Source organism: Geotrypetes seraphini, chromosome 6 (genome assembly GCF_902459505.1).
Source record: "Geotrypetes seraphini chromosome 6, aGeoSer1.1, whole genome shotgun sequence".
NCBI classification, from domain to species: Eukaryota; Metazoa; Chordata; class Amphibia; order Gymnophiona; family Dermophiidae; genus Geotrypetes; species Geotrypetes seraphini.
Window position 1 is genome coordinate 143,457,403 of NC_047089.1, and position 22,091 is coordinate 143,479,493.

A 22,091-nucleotide genomic window follows, 5' to 3' on the forward strand; every position below is an offset into this window, starting at 1 on the left:
CTGGTTCAAAATCATTCCACACAATTTCAGTTCAAAATTATCACAGCTCACCAAGTCGGGTGCGGGACATGCTGGAAGAGGTTGGGGTCCCTTACCCGGAGACTCAAAATGTCAACCTTGGTGAACATTGATTTGGACTCCCCTTATGGTCAGGAGAGTCTGGTGGTAGACCCTGTTGGTAAGGAGCAAAACTATAATGAGACCACATCTGGAATACTGTGTGCAATTCTGGAGGCCACATTACCGTAAAGATGTGCTAAGAGCAGAGTCGGTTCAGCGGATGGCCACCAGGATGGTCTCGGGGCTCAAGGATCTCTCATACGAAGAGAGGCTGAACAAATTGCGGCTCTACTCTCTCGAGGAACGTAGGGAGAGGGGAGACATGATTGAGACGTTCAAGTATATCACCGGGCGTATCGAAGTGGAAGAAGATATTTTCCTTCTCCAAGGACCCTCTGCCACAAGAGCGCATCCGCTTAAACTCAGGAGCGGGAAATTTCATGGCGACACCAGAAAGTATTTCTTCACCGAAAGAGTGGTTGAACATTGGAACAAGCTTCCGATACAGGTGATCGAGGCCAAAAGCGTTCCAGATTTTAAGGGTAAATGGGATGCCCATGTGGGATCCCTGAGAGGGTGAAGTTACGGATGGGTCAGTTGGAGCGGGGGCTCTAGAGCAGACTTAGGGGGTGGGTCTGTGGAGTGGGCAGACTTGATGGGCTATGGCTCTTATCTGACGTCATTTTCTATGTTTCTATGTAGGCCTTCAGGATGGGAAGAAGAACGCTGAGCGGCATTCAACTATGCAACTACAATCTTTTTCCTTTTCTAAACCTCTGGAAGTGACTTTAGATTCTTTATGGGACTTGGTAATGAATTTAGGTAAATTCTTAAGCCTTCAAATTCAATCTTTGGAAGGAAGACTTAATGAACAAAAAGAAGAACTGATAGGACTTTAAACGTGAAATGGGTTCTTCAAAGTCTCAGATAGAAAATACTGATAGAGATTCATCAAATTCAAGAGACTATGATTAAAGATAAGAACATAAGAATAGCCTTACTGGGTCAGACCAATGGTCCATCAAGCCCAGTAGCCCGTTATCACAGTGGCCAATCCAGGTCACTAGTACCTGGCCAAAACACAAGGTGTAGCAATATTCCATGACAAACAGTGGATTCCCTCATGTCTTTCTCAATAACAGACTATGGACTTTTCTTCCAAGAACTTGTCCAATCCTTTCTAAAAACCAGCTATGCTATCCGCTCTTACCACATCCTCTGGCAACGCATTCCAGAGCTTAACTATTCTCCGAGTGAAAAAAATTTCCTCCTATTGGTTTTAAAAGTATTTCCCTGTAACTTCGAGTGTCCCCTAATCTTTGTAATTTTTGACGGAGAGAAAAATCGATCCACTTGTACCCGTTCTACTCCACTCAGGATTTTGTAGACTTCTGAGGAAAAAAGTAGAAATATTAGAAAATAATTAATCGGAGTAATAATTTATGATTTTTAATTTCCCACAGGTGTTCGCAGTAACACCAAGGGAAATGTTGAAAAACTGTTGATTGTTTCTCTAGAACTGAACACAGACTTGTTATTATTTATTTAATTATTGGTAATTAACTTTGTCTATAGTGTGGTGTAACTCTTCTGTCTTCTAACCTAACCCCCCTCCCCCACAAAAAAAAAACAATCCCTCCCTCCTTTTCTTTTTTCTGCTTAATCTGTAGTTGGAGATTATAGCACAGAAGCATCTAGCTAGATTTATTGGGAACATTAACATTTTTTTAAAAAGGGAAAAGGTAGATCCAGCAGAAATTGTAGCTTAGTGTTTGCTAGGCCTGGCTATAGAACTGCTTATAGGGATCTCGCTTCGGAAACGCGCTCGGCCTTTTCCTGCTCGCTTCAGCCACAAAGAGGAAGATGCCGACCAAGAGGCCTCTGCAGTCCGTCCAGGTCTTCGGGTGCAAGAAAACAGGAACTGCTATTGCTCACTGCAAGAGGGGAAATGGTCTGATTAAAGTTAATGAAAGACTTCTGGAAATGATCGAGCCCAGAACTCTGAAGTACAAACTGCTTGAACCCGTTCTCCTCTTGGGCAAGAAGCGTTTTGCTGGAGTCGACATCAGAGTTTATGTCAAGGGTGGTGGCCACATTGCCCAAGTGTATGCTATTTGCCAGGCTATTTCCAAATCTTTGGTGGCTTATTATCAGAAGTATGTTGATGAAGCTTCCAAGAAAGAGATCAAGGACATTCTAATTCAGTATGACAGGACCTTGCTGGTTACAGATCCTCACCAGTGTGAGTCCAAGAAATTTGGTGGACCTGAAGCCCATACTCGCTACCAGAAGTCTTACCATTAAAATATTTTTTGTACATCTTTTTCAAAATAAATCTGGAGGAAAAGGTCTCATCTCAAAAAACAAACAAACAAAAAAACACCCCAAACTGCTGATAGGGATCTAGGTTAGTCACTGGGACTTTAGTCCCTCCCTCCCACCCAGAGCATCCTCCGAATGAAAAAATATTTCCTCCTATTGGTTTTAAAAGTATTTCCTTGTAACTTCATTGAATGTCCCTAGTCTTTGTAATTTTTGACGGAATGGAGAGTGGGAGTTTAGAACTCATGACAGAACACTCAGCCTGAACTGCTGAGTCTGAATTAGAGAATGACATGGGGACCGTTTACCGCAGTAATGCGGACATTTGCAACAGGTTTACTGCATGAATGGGGACAAGACCTTTCACTGCCCCATGGAAGCGGTGAAAAGTCTTGCTCCTGTGGTAAAACAATTGTGCCCGTGTCAGACTTGACATCTCCTCCCCAGCTCCTCTTCCGCTTATTTTACCTTCAGGAGCCAGCCATGCCATGATGAAGACAGAAGGAACCCAAAACCAAAACCCGAGACTAATGTGATTTGAAGAATAAAATTATCAGACAACAAAAGGTAGAAAAAAAAATTATATTTTGTGATTAGAATATTTCACATTTGAAATATGTATCCTGCTAGAGCTGGTATTAGACATAACTGGGAACCGCAAAGCTCAGACTTTGCTTCTTTAGCTTCCAGCTGGCTTAGGGCTCTCTCTCTGACCAGGGGGCAGTTGCCCTAGTTGCACTCCCCTAACACTATTCATGCCATGTGTGACTGAAGTATTCTGTTAACTTAATTTTTCTATGTAGCATTCTTTAGTAATTTGGTTTGTTCAGTTTGGTTTGTTCAGTTTTCACAATAGTGGAGGGGAAATTTGTGAAAGGGAGGGGAAACAGGGGTTTTGTTGATCCTTGCTTGGTATCATTTGTTTATAAAATGACAATTGTACAGAACATTCTCTTTTTATACTTTAATAAAATAAGTTCAGTATAAAATCATAATTATTTGAGGCTTGTGTGGATGGGGTCTGACAATTTGCAGGGCGGGGACAGGGACCGAGCTTGTGGAACAAGGACGAGGACTGAACTCACGGGGATGGGGACTGAGCTCACAGGGACAAGGCGGGGGACTGAGCTCGCAGGGGCGGTGCGGAGACAGGGACGGGGCAGAGCTCATGGGGACAGGGCAGGAACGGTGATAAATTTTTCCCTGTGTCATTCTCTAGTCTGAATCAAGTTTTAATGTCCGCAGGGACTCCGAAATAAGATCAGGAAGGCGGATGGACTTAAAGAGCCTGCACACTGCCTGATCCTCTCCCAGATCGCGGAACTCAGTGTTCTGGGAATCCCCAAGATCCGCTAAGTTAGTAACATCTGCTGACCATGCCAAGGAACCATTCGACAGCAACAGCAAAGAAACTAACGCAGGAACAGAAGCAATGGCGGAGAGCAGCCGCTTGCTTTCTGGCGGTCCAACAAAGGAACAAATGGACATGCTGAAATCCAAAGGCTGAACAGACTGCTGTCTGAGAGGGAGAGACAGGCATAGCTTTTTTTCCTCATGAAAGCCTGATACATCATATCCACAAATTCCGGTGGAAAAGAGTCACCGGCGGCAAGAGCCGATTTGCGTGACTCAGATTTGGAATGTTTAGAAGATTTATGACAGTTTTCCCCGGAATTGTGCTTACGTTTCGCGAAGTGCCTTCCTTGCCCAATTTAGGAGAACCTGATGCCGGAATTGCGCCTCTGGCCAAATCGGAGGAAAGTAGGGCCTCTCTGGAGGAGGGTAGTGCGAAATTCACACCCCTCGCAGGTTGCAACGCAAGTGATAAATGGCTACGAATCCACTAGCTATTCGCCGCATTTATGGCATGAATCCATGCCATCCTGTCCAGAGGAGGCCATATGTGAAGTTTGGAGCAAAAACAAAGCATCTAAGCCCAAAAAATATACTTTTTAAAACTTTAAAGAAAATCCAAGATAGCCACCGTGGGTGCTGATTTTGCCCTAAAACTGCCCAGGAAACCCAGAAAAATGGTGATTTTACAGGATGGCGGGGAGACCAGGGCATGCAGGGAAACCACCCAAACCTCGATTTCAGCACCCTCAAAAATCGCCAAACTCAGAGGCACCACCTGAGACATGTGCTTCAATGAAAGTCTATGGCAGCCTGCAAAGCACAGTTACTTACCGTAACAGGTGTTATCCAGGGACAGCAGGCAGCTATTCTCACATGTGAGTGACATCATCCAACGGAGCCCCAATGCGGACGCCTCACAAGCAGACTTGCTTGAAGAAACTAGAAGTTTCGAGTCGCCCGCACCGGGCGCGTCTCGTCAGTTCAGATAGCTAGCAAAGAAGCCAACCAGGGGAGGTGGGTGGATTGTGAGAATAGCTGCCTGCTGTCCCTGGATAACACCTGTTACGGTAAGTAACTGTGCTTCATCCCAGGACAAGCAGGCAGGCTATTCTCACATGTGGGTGACCTCCAAGCTAACCAGAATGGGATGGTGGGAGTGCACTGAGCGGGAAGGCACTCGCGCATACGCGGTGCGGGCGACTCAAAACTTCTAGTTTCTTCAAGCAAGTCTGCTTGTGAGGCGTCCGCATTGGGGCTCCGTCGGATGACGTCACCCACATGTGAGAATAGCTGCCTGCTTGTCCTGGGATAATACACAGTACAAGTAAGGAGATCAGTACTTCAGGGGCTGAATAAACTTGATTTTTTTTCATGCCTTCTGACCGCCTCACCTTCCCTGTCACCACAGAATACAACCACCAGGATCCTTCAGGGAAATTAGGGAAGACATGCGGTCCAGTTCCAATTCCGGCATACCTCCATGGAATCGCAGCAGCCTTTGTGGACAAACCAGGGGAGAGATGGCTCCCAATCTTGGAGACCTGATCCAATCTGCAGGCTCTCTAGAAAGCTTACTGCAGTTCAAGCTTACAGAGCACCCTCCAGAAGCAGACAATATTTAAAATGTCTGCAATCTCCCGCCAAAGGATCACTCCCACAGAGTTGAGCCGCAGTTCTTGGGCAAATCCACAAAACAAATCAAATACAGACTAGAAACTAAAAAATAAATCACGAGCACAAGAGACCATCACCCATGCAGTGAGGCTGCAGGAACAAACTGAGCATGACAGGAAGTTCCCAGGCAGGTAGCCTAAATGGGAGGGAACAAGATTTATTAGCCCTGCAGCCGAGGCTAAGAAGGATGCAAGACCCCTCTAGTTCAGCCTCCAGAGGGATTGTACAAGAATGCTAACTGCAGGCGGTGGGAAGCAGCAGTGCACAGATTGTCAGACGTGAAGGGACAACAGTATGCCAGTCATTGGGGGAACTCAAATATAAACCAAGACCCTCATTTTTGGGCCATTTTTTTGGCCCAAAAATCTCTGTTTATATTTGAGTATATATGGTACCTTGTTTCTGTCAGCAGAACACACAAGTGATAACATAAACTAATCAGGTGGAAAATTTTCAATCTAATCTTTAAATTTTAGTTTTAGATTAATGTACCTGCCTTTTCAAATCTGTGGAGAAGGCAAGCAATAAGATCTCCATGTGTGGAAGGTCATGTTCATTGTGTGTAATGCTACCTTGTGACCCTGGGCAAGTCACTTAATCCCCCATTGCCCCAGGTACATTAGATAGATTGTGAGCCCACCAGGACTGACAGGGAAAAATGCTTGAGTATCTGAATAAAATCATGTGAACCATTCTGAGCTCCCCTGGAAGAATGCTATTTATTTATTCAATTTTCTATACCAAAGTCAATAAAGCAATCACATCCAGAAAATGAAATTAATTCACCATAAGTTTTTTCTTACTTTGTGTTCATTGAAAATCCCTGGATTAATCATGCCTGCACAACTAATATTCTTACTAAACCCCTCTTACCAAGCTGTGCTGCCGAGCAGCATGCGCTAAATGCCAAGCCACTTATTCTATTCCTATGGGCAGCGTGGCAATGCAGCTTGATAAAAGAGGGTGTAAAATATTTTGAATATTTTAAGGGCTCCTTTTATCAAAGTGTGCTACGGGGGTTAGCGCGTCGGACATTTCATCACGTGCTAACCCCTGCGGCACGCCAAAAAACTAACGCATCAATGGAGGCGTTAGCGACTAGCGCGGCAGGCTAACCGCGGTTAACTGCCTACCGCACCTTGATAAAAAGAGCCCTAAGTTTTTCAGGCAGGTATGATGAAGAAATATAGAAAAGAACATAAAACTTCAATACAATAAAATATAAGGTCCTTTAAACCATATTAAGTCACAAAAATATAGACGACAAAAATTTGTTTGGAAACATACCCATGCTCCCCAGCCATCTCCATCACGAGCCTGTTTTTGCCATCCTCCTCGATGCATAGTAGAGCTACTTTTTGAAAGAAAACAAAGAATTAATTAATCTGCTATTGCTATTTTAATGCCACTAAATAACACAATCGCTTAACATGCTTTTTTTTTTTTTTTTTTTTTAAAGCTGTCAGTACAAGCAAAGCACATTTAATATATAAAAATAAGGTTCTGTTCAGAAGTTGACAAAGGTTAAAATTTATTTATACTCATTAATTTCCTTCCCTTGAGCCCTTCTAGAACAATACAGACCAATAAGCTGAGTTCCCTTCCCTCAAAAGTTGATGAGGTAAAAATGCTAAACTCTTCCAGTGACATTACCGGTATAAGGGCTGGTGCAGTGGTATACTTAAGTATGCCACTGCCAAAGCAGAACCAAATCAACCTTAATGCACCAAATTTGAACCCCATAGCAGCACTTATTAGCAAATCACTATGCCAAATTAAATATACAAAAATTCCAGGGACAGAGCAGGACTGGTCCAGCAGGACTCAAAAAAGGAAATTAATAGGAATGAATACATTTCACCTTCTTTATCCTGCTAGATCAGTTCAAACCAATGGAATATACAAAAGCAGCACCTTACTGGAAAGGGAGAAGATAAGACCCACTGAACCACTGCTCTGCCAAAGGCCACATCACTCTTGGCAAGAGCAATCTTATAGTGTTTCACTAAGGGGTAGTATGAGGACCATATTGCCACCTTGTAAATATTTTCTGGAGTGACCACACAGACCTCCTCTCAGCAAGCCACCTGAGCCCTAGTGGAAATGTGCTCGCAGGCACAGTGGCAAACAGTAACAAACTACTGTACCACCTCAACTGCAGCTTTAATCCACCATACTATGGAGGTTTTGGAAGATTTATGCCTTTTGCAAGTCCCCAGGAATAATACAGGAGCCAGGCAAAGAGCAGGAATCTTCCGAATAATACAAAAAGCTTATCAGACACATAAAAGGAGTTGATAACCTCCAAATAATGCAGCAACACCCTGAGAATATCCAGCCTAAGGACCTTCTGTAGCAACTCCTACCTCCCCATGCCACAAAAGCTGAGAGAGAAAAACTATGCAATTCATGTGAAAGGGGGAGACCGCTTTTGGCAAAAATGAAAGCACAGTTTGAAGACAGATGGAATCATCAGAAAAGAACAAGTAAGGATTCCTGCAAGACAGAGCCTACGACTCAAGACACCTATCTGGCAGAACAAATAGCTAACAGAAAAACTGTCTTCAGGGTGAGATCCCTTACAGAGGCGCTCTTCAAAGGCTTGAACAGTAGATCCATCAAGGCATTGAGAATCATGCTGAGGTTCAGCTGCAGATGGACAACTTACAACAGAGGCTGGACATGCTTCACCCCCATACAAAAATGCACAATATCCCACCAGTGAACACTTATGGATCTTACCTCAGAAACACAAGAGAGCCACACTCTTGTCCTTCAGGAAGCTTAGAGCCAAGCCCTGCTCCAAAACCTTCTGCAAGACCTCCAGAATAGCAGGTACCTCTGCTCACAAGTGAAAAATTTGCACTTGGTGCACAGGCATTGAAAAGACCCTCCACATTCGGACGTATATCAAAGACCTAGACTGTCTCTGTGCGGCGTGTCTTTTTTACAAACCAAAAAAAAAAAAATGATTTGTTGAGTTCCCGCTGGTTTTCCTCTGGCTGGCCTTGCTTGGGCCTTGGCCCTGCCGCTAGTTCTCGTTTGGCTGCGGCTGTGTTTTTCTTTCTCTCCTGGCCTCTTACCGGGTTCACCACGTGGCCAGGCCTTTTTCCTTCATTGGACTCGCCCGACTTGGCCTCGATCCCCTGTGGCTCTCGTCTGCTGTGCCTTATGAGGTTCCATCCTCGGGTAAGTCTCTTCTTTCCTTCCCAGGTACGCTACCTTGGTATAGCCTCCAGCTGAGTCTCTGATGTTCCAGGCATCGAGTGCAGTCGTGCTAGCCTCTACGAGACTTTCAAAGTGTGCCTTCTTTAATAAGGAATACTCATCCTCGAGGTTGCTCTCTATGGAGCACACTGCTGTACCGTCATTACCAGTTTCATTGGTATGTGCCACCTTTCGGGATGGGACTTTGTGCCTCGCCCTCGACTGGGGCTTTGTGCCTCGCCCTCGACTGGGGCTTTGTGCCTCGCCCTCGACTGGGGCTTTGTGCCTCGCCCTCGACTGGGGCTTTGTGCCTCGCCCTCGACTGGGGCTTTGTGCCTCGCCCTCGACTGGGGCTTGGTGCCTTGACTTCAACAGAGGCTTTGTACCTGCCTGAGGCGTCGTACCTCGACCTCGACTGAGGTGTCGCGCCTCGACTGAGGCGTCGTGCCTCGACCTCGACTGAGGCGTCGTACCTCGACTGAGGCGTCGTGCCTCGACCTCGACTGAGGCTTCGGGCCTCGACTTCGACTGAGGCTTCGCGCCTCGACCTGAGGCCTTGTGCCTCGTGCCTCGACTGTGTCCTCGCCTGGTCTTTCTGAGCCCGTACTCTAGCTATCGGGTTTTGAGGCTGTCCGGCAGCCTCGATCTGCTTCGGCCTCGAGGTACTCCTTCCCTTCAGGGCGCCTCTGTTCAAGGCGAGATTCGGATTCCTTTTTTCCTTGTCCTTCGACGTTCTTGTGAGATCCTTCCGACCTGGGCATGGTCTGGGCCTCAACCCTACTTCCTGCTGGACTGCGCCTGTTTTCGAGGCTCCCCCCGCTTGGTCTCTGGGGCCTTGTGCTTCGTCCTTGACTGGGCTGTCGCCTAGTCCGTCCTGGCCTTCTACTCCGGCTGTCCGGCTTCAGGCCGTCAAAGCACTTCAATCTGCTTCTGCCGCAGAGTACTCCTCTACGTCGCGGCGCCTCTGTTCGAGGCAAGATTTGGATCCCTCTCTTCCTCGTCTTTCGAGGCTCTTGAGGGACCCTTCTGGTCCCGGGCAGGGTCTCGACCTCAACCCGGCTTACTGCATGCCGGTGGGTGCTTTTCCTCGGGGCGCCCCCTGATTGGTCTCTGGGGTTTGGTTCCTCGTCCTTGACTGGGCCTTGTTCTCGTTCTCTACTGCGTCTTCGCTTGGTCGCTCCGGGCCCTGTGCTCTTGCTGTCCAGTTTCGAGGCCATTAAGAGGCCTCTCTCGATTTTTACCTCAAAGTGCTCCTCTCCATCGAGGCACCTGTTTGTGGCAGGATTCAGATCCCCTTTTTCCTCGTGCTTCGAGGCTCTTCGGGGTCTGCTACAGGTCCGGGTAGAGTCTCATGCTGGAGGTTCTTGTCAGCCTTGTTCCACGCCTCCTCGTTCTTTTTTTCGAGGCCCCGGACTCCTCTTTAGAGGCCTGCTGTGGGGGCTCCTAGTTCTCCCATTCTCCAAGGCTTGTATGAGGGCACTCATTTTCTCATACTCTTCCTGCCTCTTTGACTCTTCTGCTGGAAGTATCTCCTCGCTGTGTTAAGCAGCAGAATCTCTTCCCTGGCTTTCTCATTGTATGATTTCTCCTTCATGGTCTGCGTTTCTCTGCAATCACCCCTGGGAGACTGGGACGGTCCATTTATTCGTTGGGACGTCATCTTTGGCGTACTTTTCTGGTGGGCATGGGGTTTGCCTTATGCCTTTTCTTTGAAATAAAAAACCAAAAAGAGAGGCAATATAACTCACACAGTACTAAGCTGTTGGCTCCAAGGAAAAACAAGAACTGAGGCCACGCTGAGGAGACGCGCCCCCTAACTAGGGCGGGAAGGCACACGAGCATGCATAGTACACTCGCAAGCTTGAAGATCTTCAAGCAAGTTTGCTTGCAAGAGTGTCTGATCGGGGCTCCGTGGATGACGTCACCCACATGTAGAGAATATGCTGCCTGCTTGTTCTGGGATAAAATAAGTGTCTATTAAATATTAGATGCCAGCAACAATGGATGAATTTGTTACAGTAACAGTATTTGAGCAGCCAAGCACATGATGAAGGACATTGCAGGTGGCACACACAAATGACGTCATTTAACAGTAGTTCATTGAAATCCAAAAACAGCTTCTGCAGTTCTTTTAATCACTGAATTCAGTTGTCAATTGTCTAAGATGTGTTGAGATTTTAGAACATTGCACAGGGACAGTGTGACTCTGTCCCCATCCCTACCCCATGGGTACCCATCCCCATGTCATTCTCTACTTGCAATCTCAGGGTCATCTTCAACGCCTCTTTCCTTCACTACACAGATCCAACAGACTGCCAAAACCTGTCACTTCGTTCTCTTTCATAGTGTCACCAAAATCTGCCCCCTTCCTCTTTGAGCACAGTACTAGAGAATGACACGGAGACAAATTTGTCCCTGTCCCCACAGGAACTCATTTTCCCGTCCCAGCAAGTTCTTTTCCTCTCCCTGGCCCATTCCTATAAGCTCTGTCCTTATCTGCACAAGCCTCAAACACTTTAAAATCATAAGTGTTTGAGGCTTGTGTGGTTAAGGAAGAGCTTACAGGAAAGGGACAGGGATAGCGACAAAACTCATGGGGACAGGATGTGGAAATTGAGCTCCTGTGGGGACGGGGACAAATTTGTCCCCGTGTCATTCTCTACACAGACTCTCACCTAGACTAACGCAATCTGCTTCACATAGGTCTTCCTCATAACCGAATCTCCCACCTTCAATCTGTTCAAAATTCTGCTGCATGACTTATAACTATAGCAATTCTGGAAGAATATATCACTCCTCTCCTCAAATCACTTTATTGGCTCCCTATACATTTCTGCATAAAATTTAAACTCCTCTTATGAATGTACAAACGCATTCACTCTTCAGTTCCTCCATATCTCTCCTCTCTTTTCTCTCCCTATATTCCCCCTCGGGAACTCTATTAATCTATTAAGTCTCCTGTCAGGGAATCTAGAATCTATACAAGGCCCAGCACTGGCGCTAGCTTAACTTACACAGAGCCTTTGAGTCTATTGTTCGTGAGGTCTTGTTGGTAGAGAATGACACGGGGAAAAAATCTGTCCCCGTCACCGCCCCGTCACCGGCCCACCATTCTCTGCACCGCCCTGTCACCGCCGTTCCCTTCACCGCCCCGTCACCGTCACCGCCATCCCTTTCACCGCCCCGTCACCGCCACTGCCATCCCATTCACCGCCCCGTCACCGTCCCCGCTGCATCCATATAAGCCTTAGTACTGTAATATTTAGCTTATTCCTTTCTTATAAATCAAAGTTCCTGCTGCTGAACTAGAGAAAGAGATGTTCAGCTGGCAGGGCTTTGTTTATAAATTTTTATCAACACAACTAATATACTATTTTATCCTAAAGCAAAAAATAAATAAATAAATATTATTTTTTTTTCTACCTTTGTTGTCTGGTTTCTGCTTTCCACATCTTCTCATTGAATTCCTTCCATCCACTGTGTGTCTTCTCTCTGCGTCTTCCATTTGCTGTTACTGTGCCTCTCCCTTAACCCCCCCCCCCAATTGGTCTAGCACCCATCTTCTTCCCTCCGCTCCCGCATAGTCTGGCATCTGTCTTCTTCCCACTCTGTCTTCCACATTTCCCTTGGGGGTCTGTTCCTCTCCACCCTCCTTCAATGTCTGTTCTATTCCTTTCCACCACCACCCTTCCCTCCCTCCTTTACCATCTGTTCCTTTCTACTACCCTTCAGCTCCTCTCGCGTGGCCTATTTACCTACCTTCCTTCCTCTTATTTTCATGGCACGTTACAATGTAATTTGTGCAAGCCACTGGAGCCTGCAAGCTCGGTCCCTGTCCCATCCCCACAAACCATCTCGCTTCTGTGCTCCTATTTTCTCCATTTCTAATATCTCCCCCTATGTATCTGTCATTGCCCCCCCTGTGTCCATATACCATCCCCATGGCATGTCCCCTTTATGTCTCTGTCCCTATGCCCCATGCACATAATTTCCCCTCTTTCTGTTACCTTCCTGTGTCCAGATTTCCCCTATCTTCCTCTTCCATACCAGTGTGTCTCTTCTTTTCAACCCCATCTAGCTTTTTTCCCTCTTTCTTCCCCCCCCCCCTGCTTCTAGCATCTGGCTGACCTGCCAGTCCTTCCCTTTCTTTCCTGCTGTGGGTTTTTCTTTCCGACTTCATCCCCTTGGCCCAGAATCCTTTTCCCTTTCACTCCCTCCTTCCAATTTGAGCCGGGAACACTAGCGATCGCACGGTCCCCGCAGCCACTACCTGCCTGCCCAATCGATCCTAGTGTTTAGCCAGCTCTCTCCCTTCTCCTCACCTTAGTTTATAGGTTTTCTTTTTCGGCGACCTGCACGCTTTCCCAAAGAGCCGCGCACGCGCGGCTGCTCAGTGTTCAATCTTCTGCTCTGCTGCAACTTCCTGTTTCCGGTTGCGTCAGAGCAGAATATCGAAACTGAGCAGCAGCGGGTGCGCGGCTCTCTGATAGCGTGCGGGTCGCCGAAAAAGAAAATCTACAAACTAAGGTGAGGAGAAGGGAGAGAGCTGGCTAAACAGTAGGATCGATTGGGCAGGCGGGTGTGTGCTGCGGGGACCGCGCGATCCTTCATGCCTCACTGCGGGGACAAGACCATTCACCGCCCCATGGGCGGTGAATGGCCTTGTCCCCGTCGCCGCAGCAACTGCTAGTTTTCTTCCCCGTTTTCGGCGGGTGACCCGCGGCTAAAATGCGGTGGCCGCGGGTAAACCGCCACCGTGTCATTCTCTACTTGTTGGTACTGCCCCTCTGATGCATTATAACATTTTCGACTTTGTTTTCCATTCCTTTCCTGATAATTCCTAACATTCTATTTGCTTTCTTAGCCACCACCGCACATTGAGCCGAGGGTTTTAATATATCCTCAATAATGACACCTAGATCCTTTTCCTGGGCAGTGATTTATAACATAGAACCTTGCATCACATAGCTATAGTTCAGGTTTCTCTTTCCCACATGCATCACTTTGCACTTGCTCACATTAAACATCATCTGCCATTTTGATGCCCAGTCTCCCAAGGTCCTTTTACAATTTTTCACAATCCTATTGCAATTTAACAACTTTAAAAACTTTGTGTCATCAGCAAATTTAATTATCTCACTAGTTATTCCCATCTCTAGATCATCGATAAATATGTTAAAACCAAAAAAAACTGTGGAGTGATGATGTTCCTAAATGGACTTTATTTGAAAGTGTCAAAGTTCCAAATGTACACTGAAATCATCCACTTAAAATAATTTCATCCACATAATTCCTTTTGTTTTTTAAAATATGTTAAAAAGTAGCGGTCCCAGCACAGACCCCTGGGGAACCCCACTATCTACAAAATTGAATCATTTCAACCACATTTGGCTACCAAGAAAGTTAGTTACAACTTTATATTTAGAACATTTTCCTGAAGGACATATACACAACTATAGTAGATATGTAATACTAGTTAAACAGCCTTCAACTCATAGCCTTACTCCCCTCAACTCACTACCCTAGCCAGCAGTTTAATCATCTCCTCTAACTGTAACTCCCTACCCTGTCATCCTGTTTTTCTGTCTTGTTTATTATTTATTTTAAAATTTTCTATACCATTTAAAACTAAACAGTTTACATAATTTACATACATAATTTAAAACCAAAAACCTGATAAAATAAACATACAAACAATCCTCAGAAATCATGTCTACCAAATAATACCATTGCTTGCATAGTAAAGATCATGAATAATTCATCTGCTCTGTAAGCTCACTCGAGCACATACGGTTTCCTTTGTGACTGTACAGCACTGCACACAGCTGGTAGCACTCTAGAAATAATAGTAGTTGCCATGGTGGTAGTAAATAAGAACATACAATTGTAATGGTTTTGCAAGAAATGTTCACGATTTCGATACCCACTATAAAAGGCTCATTAAAACATGATACCTTTTCAATCTTCCTCAAGGGTATAACCGTATTCTTTCAAATGTATTAAGTCCCACTGCATCGTGAAATGCAGGCTCAGATTTCCTGACATCACCCAGATTAATTGCTGTAGTAGATGTTTACTATCCAGTTCCTAGGGCACCAATGATTGTTGACCACAGGTAATGTGTGCACTACAAAGTCATGTCAGAAAAACAAACTCAGTTTCTGTACAATGCTAAGCTCATTTTCACTGTCCCTTTAGTCCCTCATTGACAATTATGACACACTAGAAAAGCAAAGCTAATGGTTTACTTGTAACATGGGTCCTCTGTAGACAGCAGAATTAATCAGGCACACAAATGGGCAACACCATAAAATGGCATCAAGTCAAGCAACTATCCCAGAGCTCTGAACTGTACGTTCTAGAATGCATCGACCCCTGCCCACAGCAATCTCCTCAGTTACCCTTGGTTAGTTTTTATTATTACTTTTGAATGACAGAATATCTACACACACACACACACACAAGATAAGCCATAATAGGGCTCATTTTCAAAGCACTTAGACACATATGGTACTTTGTGTGTCAAAGTGCTATGAAAATGAGCCCCAATATAATAATAATCTTTATTCTTGTATACCGCCCAACCGTAAGTTCTAGGCGATTCACATCAAAGAAGGACTATACCATCAGTGAAATATACATATAAACAGAGAAAACCACAATATTCAAGTTACAAACTTGTCAAACAAATAAGTTTTTAACAATTTCATAAAAGCATAATAAGGAATTCATTTTTCCTAACTGAAAAGCAAAAGTCTTCTCCAGAAATCTCTTATAGCGACATGCTTTTAAAGATGGATACATGAACATGTCATTGTTTTGAGTATATTTATTTGGATTATGAACCTTAAATTGGGAGGATAGGTATCCTGGAGTCTGACCAAACAATGCTTTAATGCAGGAATGTTCAACCCGTGGCCCGCATGCGGCCCAGCAAGGAATTTCGTGCGGCCCAAGCTTCTCCCTCCCTCCCTTTTGTGACTCTCTCCAGTGGGTATTTAGTTTTCTGGCCGGCTCCTCGCGAGCAATTCACGGCTGCTTCAAAAGTCTTCTCGCATTCCCTTCCTTCTTTGCTTCCTGGCAAGTGTATTTTATGGTTGTCTCCCTTGCTGCAATCCTCTGCGTGCTGCGTTGGCTCGTCACTTACGATCTGCAGCTGTGTCAGAGGCGTTCCCTCTGTGAGCACCGAAAACCCAACCTCGCATAAATAGGATGTCACAAACAGAACTGATGGCAAAGCCACGCAGAAAGCAGCACAGGGCCGGAGATCGAAAAGATCTCTCCTGCCTTGCACCGCCACGATTTGAGGAGAAACAAGTCCAGTGAGAAAGGTAGGGGGGATGATTTTTTTTAATTGTATAGGCCACCCCAGTTTTGCAAGCGCATCCACTGTGCTGGCTTGCAAAATCCATATATAGGCCGCAACCTATATATGGGGAAATACGGTAGTTTCTATATGACACTTCAGCTTACTTGGAAGCATACAGTCTGGCGCCAAAATTTTCAAACATACTACACATTGTAATCTTTTTTCTCCATTAACATTTGTTGACATAAGAACATAAGAACATAAGAACATAAGCAATGCCTCTGCTGGGTCAGACCTGAGGTCCATCATGCCCAGCAGTCCGCTCACGCGGCGGCCCAACAGGTCCAGGACCTGTGCAGTAATCCTCTATTTATACCCCTCTATCCCCTTTTCCAGCAGGAAATTGTCCAATCCTTTCTTAAACCCCTGTACTGTACTCTGCCCTATTACTCCCTCTGGAAGCGCATTCCAGGTGTCCACCACTCGTTGGGTAAAGAAGAACTTCCAAGCATTCGTTTTAAATCTGTCCCCTTTCAACTTTTCCAAGTGTCCTCTTGTTCTTTTATTTTTCGAAAGTTTGAAGAATCTGTCCTTCTCTACTCTCTCTATGCCCTTCATGATCTTATAAGTCTCTATCATATCTCCTCTAAGTCTCCTCTTCTCCAGGGAAAAGAGACCCAGTTTCTCCAATCTCTCAGCGTATGAGAGGTTTTCCATCCCTTTTATCAAGCGTGTCGCTCTCCTCTGAACCCTCTCGAGTAACGCCATATCCTTCCTAAGGTACGGAGACCAATATTGGACGCAGTATTCCAGATGCGGGCGCACCATCGCCCGATACAATGGCAGGATAACTTCTTTTGTCCTTGTTGTAATACCCTTTTTGATTATGCCTAGCATTCTATTTGCTTTCTTAGCGGCTGTTGCGCACTGTGCCGTCGGCTTCATTGTCATGTCCACCATTACCCCCAAGTCCCTTTCTTGGTTGCTCTCATTCAATAATATCCCTCCCATCGTATAGTTGTACCTCGGGTTTCTGTTTCCAACATGCAATACTTTACATTTCTCAACGTTGAACTTCATCTGCCATCTCGCCGCCCATTCCCCCAATTTGTTCAAGTCCCTTTGCAATTCTTCGCATTCCTCTTTAGTCCCAGCTCCACTAAATAGTTTTGTATCGTCCGCAAATTTTATTATCTCACACTTCGTGCCTGTTTCTAGATCATTTATGAATATATTAAATAGCAGCGGCCCGAGCACTGAGCCCTGCGGAACACCACTCGTGACCCCCATCCAGTCCGAGTAGTGGCCCTTCACCCCTACCCTCTGTTTCCTACCCGCCAACCAGTTTCTGATCCATCTATGTACGTCTCCGTCCACTCCATGGTTCTTCAGTTTCCGGAGTAGACGTTCGTGAGGCACCTTGTCAAAGGCTTTTTGGAAATCAAGGTATATGATGTCTATGGGGTCTCCTCTGTCCATCCGTTTGTTAATTCCTTCGAAGAAGTGCAATAAGTTCGTTAGGCACGATCTCCCCCTGCAGAAACCATGAAGCCAAAGTCCAAATAACTATCATCATATTTATAATATTTTCTCTTTCGCACTAGAGGTCTGCACGGGAACAGGGATCGCGGGGATCCTGCGAGTCCCGCGGTTTCCCCCCTGGCCCACGGGACTCCCACGGGGACGCCCCCTGGCCCACGGGGATGAAAACAGCCTACCTAAATTCTGGTGATGCAGGCATGCAGCTTACAAGTCCGGCGTCGCGGCAAAAAATAGCCATGCTGAGCAGTGAGCTCAGCACGTACACAGATGAAAGCCTTGCTTGCTGATTGGTCCGGCGGCATGGCGTGGCGGGGCCGCCAGACCAATCAGCAAGCAAGGCTTTCATCTGTGTAGGTGCTGAGCTCACTGCTCAGCATGGCTATTTCCTGCCGCGACTCCGGACTTGTAAGCTGCATGCCTGCATCGCCAGAATTTAGGTAGGCTGTTTTCATCCCCGTGGGAGTCTCGTGCTCTATGGCTCTAAGTCTTCTTTAAGTCTTCTTACTCTGGGGCAGCAGACCTCCTCATACAAAGGCCGGGAATGCAGAGTTGGTTCCATTCTCGGTAGGAGATGTCTTGGTAGGCTCACTGCTCAGCCACTGGGAACCCAGATTCGGTCCTGTTCTGGGTGGAGGACACTTGTGGGGTGGGGTGGGGGGCTAGTTTGCGCCATCGTGCAGGCTCACCACTCTGCCTCTGCTGGCAAAAGCAGTCTGTCCCATTCTAGGGGGAGAAAACCTAGCAGGGACCAGGCTGCACCACAATACTGGCTTCTAGAAAGCACAATGGACTTGGGGGGGGGTCTACAAGTGTGTGGCACCATTTGGACCCATGTAGACTTGCACGGCCATTCAGATGCTGACCTGAGGTCCCTTTCCATCCAGCATCTGCCCCTCCCCCTCTTTCCATCCAGCATCTGCCCCTCTGTCTGCTGCTTCTGCCCAGCATCTGATCTGTCTCCTCTCTTCCTTCTTTCTGCCCCCTCTGTCATCCCATCCATCATCCACCCTTCTTTCTCCCCCTTCCATCCAGCATCTGCCCATCTTTCCCCCCTTTCAGCCCAGCATCTGCTTCATTTCTCTTTCTCCCCCTTCTATTCAAGTGTCTGCTCCATCTTTCTCTTTCCTCCCTTCCATCCGTATCCTCCCTTTTTCCTCCTTTCCATTCAATGTCTTCCTCCCCTATCCTTTTCTTTACATCCATCATCTGTCTTTTTCTCTCTCCCCAGGCATTCCAGCTTGTCTTATATTTCCCCTTTCATCCAGTGTGTCTGATCCCTCCCCATTTCTATCTACAGTCTGTCTCCTCTCACCTCCTACATCCAGTATCTACCCCCTCCCACCTAACACCTCAGCCGCCGCCAGACTGATGCAAAGCCTTCCCTCCGATGTCAGCTCTGACTTCGGGGGAAGACTTCTGGGTCGGCTACATATGGCTTGCTGCAGGCTGCCTCCAACCCCTGCTGTTATCTGGACTCGAATGAAGTGGTGGAAGGGAGTGCATTTTTGGACACAGAAATCATGAACTGGGAAGAGAGGAAGGGAGGGAAAGAGATGCTGAGGTGAGGGAGGGAATAGAAAGAGAGAATTGGGTGTGGGTGTGTAAATGAGTGGGAAAGAAAGATGATTGTGTACACACGGCAAATGGTAGAAAGAGGAGAATTTTTGGTCGTAGGGAGGAAGGTACAGAATATGATAGGGAAGAAAAAGATGAGAGTGAGAAATGTGGCAAGGGAACAATGGGACAGATTGAAAGGGATGCAAGAGGGAGGAATATTGGACAGTGGTGAAGGGAATGGAGGGAGAGATGTGGCATAGTGCTGGAGAGGGGTGATAGAAGGAGAAATGTTGGGCATGGGGCTGGTGGGCAGGCACGAAAGATGAGAAAGAGATAAATGCTGGACCATGGTAGGGGGAACCAATGGACAGCAACAGAAGAATTTACAGAAGATGGGAAAGCAGAAAAAAGAAACTGGGACCAACTTTATGGAAAAATAAGTCTCCAGACAACAAAGGTAAAAAACGGAATTTATTGACTAAAATATGTTAGCTTTGGGAAATGTATATGGCAGATGTCTTTGTTTTGTGTTCAAAAGAAAAGGAAATGCATTTCTGGTTTTATTTCTACAGTGTTGAACTACTTGTTGACCCTTGCTGTGACTGGTGGGGATCCCCAAGCACCGCCAGCAGAGGACCTCCTCTAGAGATGGCCAGAACTCCCCTCCACCAAGCGCAGCAGTCGCTGGTAGCATCCATGAGCCACTGAGGTGCCAGCATCTGTGAGGGACGCTACTGCTGCCTGCCAAGCTTGGCAAAAGGGACCCCCGGCCAACTGCAAAGGAAGTCCTCAGCTGACAGTTTGTGGGTTCTCATCACCTGAGTATTTATATTTTATATTTACATTAGAAGTTCTGGTAGAAACCCATTTACAAAGTATGTATTCTTCCCAATTAATATTTCCAAATTAATAAAGTATCTTTGCTTATTTGTAAATGGGTCTCTACCAGAGCCTTTAATTCAGTAGCATAATTAAATAAAATAACTATTTCTGAAGTTTATAGGGAAGGGTGGTGATGGAGGGGATTCCTCGCAGGGTCGGGTGGGGACGGAGGGATTCCTCAAGGGGACGGGTGGGATTTTGGCGGGGACGGGTGGGATCTGTCCCCGCGCAACTCTCTATTTCGCACACCCGCTACTCGTTTGTGGTGCATGCTCTTCATTTTGTGTTGTTGTATGCTTATTAAAATTTGTCCATTTTTAGGGTTCTGAAACAACAAATTTTAAAAATTATGTTGATCAGAACTTGACACTTACTCAACGATAATATATCAGTAAAATACTTACATATTATTATTTTACCAATACAGTTTGATAAATACGAGTATAACAGCTGAGTTTGCTCCAACAATCCACTAATTACTTACATTCAAATAAAGGTCACTAGCCATGCGCAAAGCCACTAGGCATGCGCACTAGTCATACGCATTAGTCATACGCATAGTGTCTCCCCCCAAGGTGATTATTCACATGATAACAGAAAACAAACTGTTTTACTGGCCATAAACATCAAAACAGTAACTAATGAATAACCTGAAGATTCAGTTGTAATATTTTTATTTTGTAAGGTTGTAAAAGATGTCTAATATAAGAATAATCTGCGGTTAATAGCTCCCTAGGGAGCCGCGGCTCACAGTTTGGGAACCGCTGTGCTAGATTATGCGGAGTCTTCTGGAACATTCAGGCTTTCCCCAGATGCTATCATGGGTTTATATGCCCCATTGCAACCCAAAGAATTACTGTGTGCGATAAAGCCAATAAATCTGAAAAGGCTCTTGGCCCTTATGGATTTACAGGGGAGTTTTTCAAACTCTTGGATGTTTGACTTTGTGTCCCCTTACTGTCTTACTATGGCGAGACTATTAAACAAGGATTGTTTCCGTATTTTGTTAATGAGGCCTTGATTTCTCTGATTTTGAAACCAGGAAAGCCGGCTGATTCTCCTGATTCATATAGACCTATCTCATTGCTTAATATGGATATTAAGTTGTTTGCACGAATTTGGGATGATCATTTGGCTTTACATATCCTTGATTTGGTAGGTGAGGATCAAGTTGGATATGTTTAGGTCAGCAATCTGTTTGTAATATTCGCAAAATTTTACTTGCTTTGGTGTACTGCCAACACAACCATATTCCTGCAATTTTTGCCAGCATGGATACTGCTAAGGCATTTGATGTTAGCTGGCCTTTCCAATTTCGCACATTACAACATATTGATCGACAGGATAGTACACTGAGGCTATTAGGACAGAGTGAACTACAAAAGCATCCCTGCTGATTAATGGCATCCGCACCAATTCTTTTCCTATTGAAAAGGGCATCCGACAGGGATGTCCACTCTCCCTGCTTCTGTTTATTCTTACCTTAGAGCTCTTATTGCATACCTTATGTCAATTTGAGGTGGTTGGGGTGGCTTTGCCTGGCCACTGGAGAAATAAAAACTTTGGCATTTGCAGATGATCTCCTATTTGTTCTGACCCAGCAGAAGCGTTCTCTGAAACTAGCTCTTGACCTTATAAATGACTATGCTTTTTTTTCTGGGCTCCAACTTAATCTTGCTAAATCAGTGGCACTACCTTCTTCTCCTGACGTGCAATCACAGTGGTCAGGTGCCTTTCTTTTACAATGGGCAGACAGCTCTTTTAAATACCTTGGGGTGCATATACCATCTGACCTTTCCTAACTGAATTCCCTTAACATGACTCCCTTTCTATCTTCTACTCAGACTCAGCTGCACCTTTGGCGGGTGCACCCCTCATCGTTAAAAGGTAGAATAAGCCTGTATAATATGTTAATAATGCCACGCTGGCTGTATATTTTCCAGGTACTACCCTTATTCTTAACTACAGTAGGTCTGATCAGCATAAGTTCGTTCAGATGGTTCAATTATATCTACGGCAAGGGAAAGGTGTCAGACTTTCTTATAAGATTGCCACTAAACCTGTGTATCTGGGAGGGTTGGGATTGTTGAATGTCTATAAGCTGTGGAATGTGGTATATTAATGATTGGTTTAAGGGTACTGTGGACTATGCAAACACAAATCTTGAATTATCATAACAGAG

General features: G+C 45.6%; 2 protein-coding genes across 5 annotated transcripts in view; one reads left to right on the forward strand and one right to left on the reverse strand.

Moving 5' to 3' along the window:
• REV1 (REV1 DNA directed polymerase) overlaps nt 1-22,091 on the reverse strand; it is a 401,814-nt gene that overhangs the window by 309,501 nt on the left and 70,222 nt on the right. For 2 of the 4 annotated variants that reach the window (XM_033948190.1, XM_033948189.1), the window contains exon 2: nt 6,700-6,763. In XM_033948190.1, the coding sequence (XP_033804081.1) occupies nt 6,700-6,756 (57 nt within the window). In that variant the 5' untranslated portion in view covers nt 6,757-6,763. Of the gene's footprint in view, nt 1-6,699; nt 6,767-22,091 lie in introns of those variants that run through there. The other 2 variants (XM_033948188.1, XM_033948192.1) reach the window with 2 other exon arrangements.
• On the forward strand, nt 1,918-2,364 carry LOC117362292 (40S ribosomal protein S16-like). The gene has a single exon (XM_033948487.1). It carries the CDS (start codon nt 1,924-1,926, stop codon nt 2,362-2,364), a length of 441 nt encoding a protein of 146 aa, XP_033804378.1. The 5' UTR covers nt 1,918-1,923.